The sequence below is a fragment of the Phragmites australis genome, chromosome 12, assembly GCF_958298935.1.
Source record: "Phragmites australis chromosome 12, lpPhrAust1.1, whole genome shotgun sequence".
In the NCBI taxonomy this organism is placed as follows: domain Eukaryota; kingdom Viridiplantae; phylum Streptophyta; class Magnoliopsida; order Poales; family Poaceae; genus Phragmites; species Phragmites australis.
In genome coordinates this window covers 27,392,908-27,403,398 of record NC_084932.1, presented here as the reverse complement: position 1 = coordinate 27,403,398, position 10,491 = coordinate 27,392,908, and the positions used below count along the sequence as shown (strand labels likewise).

General features: G+C 46.2%; 2 protein-coding genes across 3 annotated transcripts; one reads left to right on the top strand and one right to left on the bottom strand.

The window, feature by feature from the left end:
• Positions 1-6,017: 6,017 nt before the first annotated feature.
• LOC133887408 (uncharacterized) lies at positions 6,018-8,014 on the bottom strand. 2 transcript variants are annotated; one of them, XM_062327348.1, is made up of 3 exons: positions 7,873-8,014; positions 6,666-7,768; positions 6,335-6,589 (listed from the first exon to the last, which is right to left on the bottom strand). In XM_062327348.1, the coding sequence occupies exons 2-3, from the start codon at positions 7,731-7,733 to the stop codon at positions 6,482-6,484; spliced, it is 1,176 nt and encodes a 391-aa protein (XP_062183332.1). In that variant the 5' UTR covers positions 7,734-7,768; positions 7,873-8,014; the 3' UTR covers positions 6,335-6,481. The 2 variants fall into 2 exon arrangements, with proteins under 2 accessions (XP_062183331.1, XP_062183332.1); XM_062327347.1 differs by having other exon boundaries at positions 6,018-7,768.
• Positions 8,015-9,400: 1,386 nt separating this feature from the next.
• Positions 9,401-10,219, top strand: LOC133886470 (uncharacterized). The gene has a single exon (XM_062326165.1). It carries the CDS (start codon positions 9,401-9,403, stop codon positions 10,217-10,219), a length of 819 nt encoding a protein of 272 aa, XP_062182149.1.
• Positions 10,220-10,491: the final 272 nt, after the last annotated feature.

Sequence of the window (10,491 nt, the reverse complement as noted above, 5' to 3'; positions counted from 1 at the left end):
AGCCAATGCGGCAGAGGCACCCGGCACTGTCCAGAGGCGGACCTGGTGGCCGGGGTTTCGACCACCTGCTGGGGGTCGGACGGTGCACCGGTGGCGGCCCTGCTGGGCCCAGCACCCTGGTCCCCTTGGGAGGGGAAAGCCGCGCGTGCAGATAGTGGCTGCTGCTGGAACGCAGCAGCGACTGGGGCCTCCTGGACGTCGGGCAGCATTTCCTCACTGGAAGTGGAGCCGGAACGCTGGAGACGGTTTCCACCGACCATTTTTCCTGCGGAAGAAAACAAACAAACAGATTCAGGGATGTTCCCCCCTACCTAGCGCGCCAGCTGTCGGAGGATTAACTCCTGTTGCAAGGATCCCGAGAGACCCCTTTTTAGAGATTCGGCCGGGGGGATGATCCTGACTAAGTTCGTCGGAGAAATAAATGGAAGTGGAAGTAAATGCAACGGCCGGTGGTGGGGGATGATCGACCTAGTGCAAAGGAAAGTAAATGCACCGGAGTTTAGACAGGTTCGGGCCGCACGGGGGCATAATACCCTACTCCTGTATGGATGCAATAACTATCCTGGGGGTGATCCCCCAAGGATGTAGCTGGTTACAAGAATATTATGTCTAACTGAAAGCTTGAAGCCCCTTGCTCTTGGGCAAGGACTACGGTTTTTGTTCTTGGTGCTTCTGTGCTCGATGCTTACGGTCTCTTCTTCGTTGGTTGCGGCACGGTCGAACGTTTGGGCTTGTTCATCCCTGTCTCTCTTTCTCCCTGTGTGCCGACCCTTTTATGCACTCGCCGGCCGTGACATACCCCGAACGGGAAGGAAGGGGCACAAGTTCCAAGACGCCACGACTGAGAGAGGCATCATCATTTCCTCTGGGCGAAGTGACTGGGGCGGTGGAAAAACGCGACGCGCGTCCGGTCACTTGTCACTGTGGACGCCCTGGCAACGGGCGCCGCTGAGAGGGCCCACCGGGCAGCCCTAGAGCCACCCGGCGTGCCCGCCCTGTCTTGTTCCTCTGCCACGGCAGGGCGGCAGGCGGAACGCCTTGATCCTGGCAACGTTATCCTGAGATACGCCGGATGATACGGGACGGGACCCGTGTAATTAATAGCCCCACGCACTTCTGCCAAAACATGGCAGGAACTGACGCCGCGGCGGGAGCAGTTGGATATGTCAGGCCACGCGCGCTCATTTAATGCTGCCTTGGACCTCTGACGGGTGGACACCTCATCTGTGGGCCCCTTGGGGGCCTCTCTGGGTCGTCGAGTGCTCGGGGGTACCGTTCACCTCCCCGAGCACTCTCTCCCGGGAATGCCTATCTTTGTCTTCGGGATTCGCGCATGATCCTCCGGGGAACCGAATGCTCGGGGGCTGCCACGAGCAAACCCGAGCACTCTCTCCCGAGCACTTTTGCACAGGCCCTTTGGGGAACCGGGAACCCGGGGGCTGCCATGCGCAGCCCCGAGCACTCGCTCCCGAGCATTCTCACACTGGTCCCCGAGCACTCTCTCCCGGAACTTAGCTCTTCTGATCGTCGGGGGACTAGGGTGCTCTGGGATGAGCGGGCACCTCCCCGAGCACTTTCTTCCCGGTACTTGGACTCTGCGGGTCATCGGGGAACTAGGGTGCTCGGGGACCAGAGACTGTGGCCCCGAGCACCTTCTCCCGGAACTTAGATTTTCCTCATCCCGCAGGAGGGACCTCGCGGGATGGTGACACGTGGCGGACAGCTGGCCTAGCCTCGGGACTCAGGGACCCCCGGTTCCTGATACACCGACAGTTACCGTCGATAAATTGAACCCTGGTCATAGCTCGAAACTTGCCAGAGCTGGGCTCATGGCGATCCTATGGATTTCAATCATTCAACTTTTTCATGGCAATAATCTTCTGCTCCATACCTTGTGCCTTGATGAGGCGATCCTATGGTCCGGGTTGATGTGACTGATATCATTGTTTCTTTTTGAATGAAGAGAGCACTCAAATACTATTAACATTCATACCTACAAAGATTGGGACGTTCTATCCAGGTTAACAAATTCGTCGGTTACTGCTCGAAATTCGCGGTAATTGATATTACCACTCCGCTCCGATAATATAAATCGATCAGTTACCAAATTTGAATTTAAAATTTTTTAAAAAATAAAAAATCAGATAAAATCCTAAAAAACTAGAGATAATTCTAAGAACTTCTGTGAATTTTTTTTTCAAAAATAATATCGTTTGCATCATATTATATAGGGAGGAAGTTTAAAAAGAAAAAGAAAAACTTGAAGTGTGCAGCTCATTTATTAACTCATGTTAAGGAAAAGCTTAACATGTAAACACAAATTTTTCTTATATAGGGTATATCTTAAGAGGATCTTTAAAATTGGTTTCACTTCGGTTAGAGTTTTATTAATTTCTCTATGATTTTTACAAAGTTTAGAAGCATAAAGTGAATACGTTAAGAAACAACACTGTAATTAACTTTTTCATGTCTACAAAGTATTTCACATATATAGCTAGGCATCAATAAATGAACGAAGTACAAACCAGCAGACATCGCACTATACCTGTGTCGTTGTTGTGGTTGGATATGTCTCTGAATACAGCTCGCCCTCCGCTTGGCGTGCCCATATTACTGAAAAATTGCTAATCTGTGCGATTCCACTTGCTGCTCCTAGGGCAATCTTTAACATGGCATCACAGTCCAATGGTGTTCTAGCCTATCCCCTCTTCCCTGAAAGTGCAAAAAAGGGAGCAAAAGTATGAGATGTATGCCGTCTTCAATCACGTGACGCGGATCCTCTGCCATAACGGCACGCCGATGACGCGTGGGGCTGGGCCCACATGTTAGCAGCGTGCAGTTACCAAACAGGATCCAGAATAGGACAGCTCTTTTAATTAGAGATACACAATTATAAAATGAGGTCTAGAGCCTTGACAATGCTATGGACTGTGTACATATATTCGCACTTGTAATGAGGCATCCTTGATGCTGGTAACTTCGGCTGGAAAGTGGCTCAAAATACTCAATTTTCTTTCAAATAATCAATTGAATACACCAGAAGCATGTCATAAGTCTAAAGAAGAAACTTTTTTTTTAAAAAAACTACTTGATTGCATCTAATTTTCTGACAACTACAGAACTCACATCCAAAGGAGTGGAGTCCAAGTGCATGATATCTCCACCATCTCTATTAGATTACTTGAAGAATAAAGGTACAACCTTCAAAGCAATATAAGGCAGCCAATGCAAGAAAATCAGAGATACACAATTATAAAATGAGGTCTAGAGCCTTGACAATGCTACGGACTGTGTACATATATTCGCACTTGTAATGAGGCATCCTTGATGCTGGTAACTTCGGTTGGAAAGTGGCTCATAATACTCAATTTTTCTTTCAAATAATCAATTGAATGCACCAGAAGCATATCATAATTCTGCAGAAGGTTTTTTTTTTTAAAAAAAAGACTACATGATTGCATCTAATTTTCTGACAACTACAGAACTCACATCCAAAGGAGTGGAGTCCAAGTGCATGATATCTCCACCATCTCTATTAGATTACTTGATGAATAAAGGTACAACCTTCAAAGCAATACAAGGCAGCCAATGCAAGAAAATCAGAGATACGCAATTATAAAATGAGGTCTAGAGCCTGGACAATGCTACGGACTGTGTACATATATTCGCATTTGTAATGAGGCATCCTTGATGCTGGTAACTTTGGCTGGAAAGTGGCTCAAAATACTCAATTTTCTTTCAAATAATCAATTGAATACACCAGAAGCATGTCATAAGTCAGCAGAAGAAACTTTTTTTAAAAAAAAAACTACTTGATTGCATCTAATTTTCTGACGACTACAGAACTCACATCCAAAGGAGTGGAGTCCAAGTGCATGATATCTCCACCATCTCTATTAGATTACTTGAAGAATAAAGGTACAACCTTCAAAGCAATACAAGGCAGCCAATGCAAGAAAATCAGAGATACACAATTATAAAATGAGGTCTAGAGCCTTGACAATGCTAGGACTGTGTACATATATTCGCACTTGTAATGAGGCATCCTTGATGCTGGTAACTTCGGTTGGAAAGTGGCTCATAATACTCAATTTTTCTTTCAAATAATCAATTGAATGCACCAGAAGCATATCATAATTCTGCAGAAGGTTTTTTTTTTAAAAAAAAAAGACTACATGATTGCATCTAATTTTCTGACAACTACAGAACTCACATCCAAAGGAGTGGAGTCCAAGTGCATGATATCTCCACCATCTCTATTAGATTACTTGAAGAATAAAGCTACAGCCTTCAAAGCAATACAAGGTAGCCAATGCAAGAACATCTAGAAATCCAAAAATAATCACGCGAAAGTTGATTCAGCAGGGATCTCGACTCTCGACGTGGGGTAGGGGAAGCATCTTCCAATGTGAGATGGGGTACAGAAAGGTAAATTAAAAACCCTCATGGCTCTGTGGCTATCTATCATTGCAATCATCTATCACACACACGGGAGCAAAAGATGCACGACGATTCAAGAACAGCTTGGAAAATCACAGACTTCTTGCTAGAAAAAGGAAATATTTCATCTTTGCACACGTGGTTCCGATCAATTAACTGGCCCGAACAATTGCAAGGATGATGAGAGGAACAAGCAGGCAGGGGCAGTTTGAGACAGCCTCCAAATTAGGCCTCGATATGCCCGATTCAAGGTCAGCATCTCTCATAATCAAGGAGAGACGCATCAGCAATCCAAAAACAGAACAACGAAAAAAAGAGAGGACAAATTAAGAGACCGATCGCAACGGCGGATTGACTCGATGGGCGCTTACGAGGTGGACGGATGCCTTGCTGTGCTTGGCAACGGCGGAGGAGCACTGGTGGTCATGGGGCTCGGGCCGGTGGAGCCGAGGCGTCACGTGGGGGAGTCAAGAGAGGAGTGGCGCGTCTGGGACTCGGGAGAGGAGGAGCGGCATGTTCGGGAATCGGAGAGGAGCGAAATGATTAGGCCCGTGAGCGTTGCACGAACCGGGTATTTTAGGCTTCAGGATTTGATGAAGTAATAGGAGAAGAAATCTGAGCGCTTCATTTTGAGGAAGTAGGTTTTTCGCGTATACAGATCGGGGTGGATAGAGGATTGATCATCTGTGTGGATGTCAAAAGTTGTGTGGACGTAAAAAAAAGTTGAACTGGTGCATTATATAGGGGTATAGTATAGATATATCTTTCTTTTTATCTCTTTCAATCTCTCTGTATTTCTCTACCTTCAGTCTATCAGTGCATCTAAGTATACATATCTCTGTCATATACATGTAGCTTTATCTGTTATATTTCACTTTTGTTTATCTGAAATATGCTATTCTTGTCTCCCCTCATATTTTTAGTTTATGTGTATGTATCTCTATGATATTTATTTATTCTATAATATATATGTACATTTTTATCTGTGTGATATATTCTTCATGTCTTCCGTCATATATTCAGTGGAATACATGTAGCTTTTTATCTGTGTGATATATTCTTCATGTCTTCATGTCTTCCTTTATCTGTTCTATAACAGAGAGAAGATTATGTAATATACATGTAGCTTTATTTGTGTTTCATACATAGAGAAAGATTCAGTGTTTTATATGGTTACTTCACATATTCAGTTTGAATAGCTATCTCTGTGATGTACATTTGTACTTGAATTGGCGCAGTGCTGTAGAATTGAACTTGGTTTACTTTTTTTTTTCTTTGTATCGTCATCTTCTCTAGGTTCCATTCTATTCTCTTCTTCCTCCATTGCTGTGAAGCTTTTTTTTTACTATGTTTGTGCGCAGCCAGGAGAGGGAGGAGTATTTTTTTGGGGTTTTTCATTTTTTGCTATGGGCTTTTTTTATACTCGTTTGCTGTGTTTATGTAGGCATTTTTTGTGTGACTCTTTTTGTATATAGGACGGTTTTATCTATCTGTGTTGTGTGAGCCCGATCAGCATATTAATTTGTGAATCTGTTTATAATTTGCGGGCCGATCTGTTAAGATTATTGAATTCGGTCTAGGAAAATCTGATATATTTGACACAAAAAATCATTCAAATTCTCCATGTGACGCTATATAATTGGAAAAAAAAATGACAGATTTTGAAACAAAAATCTGTCAACAAACAAACAACTAGACAGACTCTTTTAATACACACGGTCTGCTGAAATGGCTAGCCCGTGTAGATGCACAGGTTGATAGACTAACTACTTCTAATCAAGTGCTAACTGCATTACTGATTCTTTTTTTATCCAGTCTAAGATTGAGCCCTGCAGCTGGGCAGGCGCGTGCGCAACCCACGAGCCGAGGAACTCAGTGATTCCTCGGCGCACTCCGCCCCACCGTTTCAGACGGTTTCGTCCCCTACCTTTCCGACTGGTTGCTCGCCATGCGGTCTTCTGGACCCGAAGGTATGCGCCGCCGTGCTTGGACTTCCACAGCATCTGATACGAGGTCGCTCCCGCATTCTGGCAAAGGCAATCTACCGCCTTGGGTAGCATGATCTCGCCCAGCTGTTCAAAGGAAATGTTTGCATACAAGCCACGTTGCGCGGCCTCCCCGTTGAGCATCTCTGTCGCTGAACCCCCAACTGCAGGCAACAAATCATCAGCAGAAGCATGCGGCGAGAAGAGTCCTCCCAGTTTCAGGTATGGAACATCTCTCACCGGGCATGTTTCGCCGTCGACGACCGCCCTCTGTTTGTTGTACCCAGGTGACAGTGGGACGTGGCCCAGCAAAAACACTTCGGTAACTGGTTCCAAGTATATATCACATGGAAATGATTCTGATGATGAGCTTGTGTTGCTACCGGCATAGCTCTGCATGTGCCGATGATCATGTTGCTGGCAACAAAGCGGATCTGGCCGAAACCATTTACAAAATATGTTGTGAAGATTGTTCCAGTGTTTCTTAAGGCTTGAATCAATATATGGCGCCCAGTAGAAGTCTTGCGTTGGTAGCTGGGTGAGCTTTGTCTTCACAGTCTCAGAAGTGGACCTCAAGTGAGGCGTAAACAGCTGCAGGCATCTAACTACAACCCCAACTATGTCGGTACTCTCGGAAAGTCTAAAGTGAAGACCAAGAAGGAAATTATTCTCTGGCGCATTACCATCTTCGAAGAAAAATTTCAGCCTACCCTCTATCCCATGCTCGGGAGGACTGAAGGGCCCGAGCAAAAACGAGAGGTGTTGGCCCCCGCGAACAAAGCTATACTCTGTTCCTTTGCCTGCGAGAAGATGGCGCACAAGAGGGTCGAAGAACATGTATTGGCGTGGTGTGCCACCAAGCTCCACATATCTCAAAAACTCACTAGCACCGTCTGCGAACCACTCGAATCGCCGAACGGTGGATCCGCTCAGCTCGTCGTCGCCGCGATTAAAGATGGAGGAAACGAACGACTTGGCAGTGTGAGCAATCCGTTTAGGAAAGGTGGAGCTCCTTACCCCGTGCTCCGTCCCTTCCGCTTCTCCCTGAGAGCGCGGCTTGCACCTCCGCAGTGTGTCGTCGCACTCCTGCACAGCGCGCTTGAGCTTGCTCCGCCAACGCAGCAATGGCGCGCTTGTGACGTTCCACTTGTCGGATGTCTCGAGGGCGGCCTCCAGCTTGATGTGCGCCATCTCCATCCTCTCCATGTGCTCCTTTGCATTTGACTTCCACTCGTACTTGTCCCTTATGCTAGATAGGACTTGGCTAACTGCCTCCTGGACCACTGCGGAACTCACCATCTCTGCCATTAGGATCGATCAAAACAATATGTAGATCGATTATCCTGCATGCAAGGAAAGTAAGAGAAATTGATATATATATTAGTACATGTGCATATATATAATCAATCATTCAAACTTGTAGTGCGAGCGTAGAGGAAATCACAACCTGGAGGAGTTGGAGCTAGTTGTAGGGTTGTAGTAAGGAAGTCGCACCAGGAATCAACACAACACCATAAAAGAAACAGTTTGTGAAACAATTCTACCGGCTGTGACCATATATAAGACTTTGTGAGAGGGACACCTCGGAAACTGAGGGTGATAAGACAATTAGACGCGTAAGAAGACTTGGAACATGTGGCAAAGCAGTGAAGTCTATAGCAACCGCGGAAACTATCCGTGTGATAGGACTTCGTAGTTAAGTCGAAAAAGGACTGCATACACATAGTGGTTCTGTACAGGGACACGGAGGTGTCAAAGCGATGATATTCTAGAAGAGATGAGTGAAGAGGAAACGGGAGAGGAATCTTTTCTACAAGTTTGGAACGTAGGCGTCCTGTCACAGTAACCCACCTTGTACGTGGAGGGCAGAGCAGAACCCGCGAGTACAGCCGCGTGCAGCAGTGTGCCGGGTACGGTACGTATAGATAGCTATTGCACGATGTTTGATCCGCATGGAAACAACCATGTCATTAAGAAAAATTTCTAGAAGAAGACAACCACGTGTCACTTTCAGACAACGTCTTCTTACATACCAGAGAGATGACTTACCTTGCTATATTAATTTATAATAGTTACTTCAAATACTCATAATTTCTTCCTCTGGTGCCAATTTCACTACCACAAAATAACATATCAGTGCCCGTTAAAAAATAATTTCAGTATCGATTTTTCAACCGGCACTCTTTACTCGGTATTGATAGTCAAAAACTATCAGTACCGGGCTAGAACCGGCACTGAAAGTTCTTTTCAGTGTCGGATTGTGCCTCCAACTGACACTAAAAAATGTTCCTGAGCCAAAAAATAAAAATAAAAGAGCTAGTTCGGCTGCTGCTCCTATCGCTGCCACCGCCGCCGTGCTCCTGTCGCCGCTCAAATCGACTCATCTCAATCCACAAAGTTTCCCCATCAAGAACTAAAGTCTCAAGACAAAAATACATTTGATCCCCATCAAAAATTATCCAAAATCTCCTGAATCTCAATCCACAAAGTTTACAGACTAAGTATATTCCAATAGCTCAGATCTATAAGGAGTCAAGGGGATTGAAAGCTAAATCGTGCTCGGCTGCCGCACGGGAACCTGCCCTCGCCGTCCAGCTCTAGGCTGTTCACTTGGAGGAACACCTTCCAGCCGGTGATGAAGCGGTAGCCGTTGTTGTAGTCGAGGTACTAGAACGTGAGGTCGTAGCTCCACCCGCCGCGGTCGAGCGCGTGACGAGCAGCCCGCTCCACTTGTCATCGACACACCGCGTCTCCAGCTCGGTGAAAAAGGGTGTGAGCGGGCACAGCAACGGATGACTCGCTGATTGTTCGGATGACTCGCTGATTGTTCTTGAGAATAGCGGCCGCTGTGGAGCAGCATGACCCATGGTTTCGACAGAGGAGGGATGCAACCGGGAAGCTCGGCCTAAGCCCCCTACAAAAAATGACTGCGGCAATCCGTCAACTAGCGTACGGAGTTAGTTCCGACGCAGTTGATGAGTATGCTAGCCTTGAGGAAGTTTGTCGAGGCTATTGTTGTGCTTTTCTCTGATGAATATCTCCGGGCTCCCACTGCAGAAGATACTGCTCGCCTCTTGGCCGAAGGCAAGCGGCGAGGGTTCCTCGGGATGCTGGGGAGCATCGACTGCATGCATTGGGTGTGGAAGAACTGTCCGAAAGCATGGCATGGCGCTTATACGGGCCATACTCGCAAGCCTTCCATAGTTTTGGAGGCGGTTGCGTCGTACAATTTGTGGATATGGCATGCTTTCTTTGGGATGTCTGGTAGTCTCAATGATATAAATGTTTTGCACCGGTCTAACATTTTTACCAGGCTTACCGATGGGACTGCGCCAAACGTGTCATACACAGTTAATGGTAACAGGTACGACATGGGGTACTACCTCGGCGACGGCATTTACCCCAAATGGGCCACCATAGTGAAGGCAATTTCAGCACCAAGAGGCAACAAGAGTGTCCATTTCTCCGCCATGCAAGCAGCTATCCGCAAGGATGTGGAACGTGCATTTGGTGTCTTGCAGTCAGGGTTTGCCATAATCCGCAGACCTGCTAGAGTTTGGGATCAAAGCACACTGCAGAACATAATGACAACATGTGTCATTATGCACAACATGATAATTGAGGACGAAAATGGCAGCGCTTCAACCGAGCAGGTGTTCAACTATATGGGGGAGACAGCGACAGTGCATCGAGATCTAGACCAAGCAGTCCTGCACTATGTTGAAGCCACTGAAGCCATCAGGAACCGTGCAATGCACCACAAACTGCGTGAAGACCCTGTTTGTTTCAGCTAGAGATTGTGGATTGCGATTCACAATCTGCAAGCTGAAACAAACATGCCCTCATTACAATCCAGCTCTTAGATTGTAACAATCCAACTATCTGGGTTCTACCAGCTTCTGCAGATTGTACAATCCAGTTTCTTACAATTGAGCTTCATACAATCCAAAATCTACAAGATGCTTTTCACAGTCTCTACCTGAAACAAACAGGCCCTAAGGCCCCGTATTCTTTGAGTCATTCATAAATAGATTTTTGACTAAGCATCCTAAAAACCCAGTTGTCT

What these genes read in the sequence shown, in the direction of transcription:
- LOC133886470 (XM_062326165.1), top strand. Translation starts at nt 9,401, where the DNA reads ATGAGTATGCTAGCCTTGAGGAAGTTTGTCGAGGCTATTGTTGTGCTT.
- LOC133887408 (XM_062327347.1), bottom strand. Translation starts at nt 7,733, where the DNA reads ATGGCAGAGATGGTGAGTTCCGCAGTGGTCCAGGAGGCAGTTAGCCAA.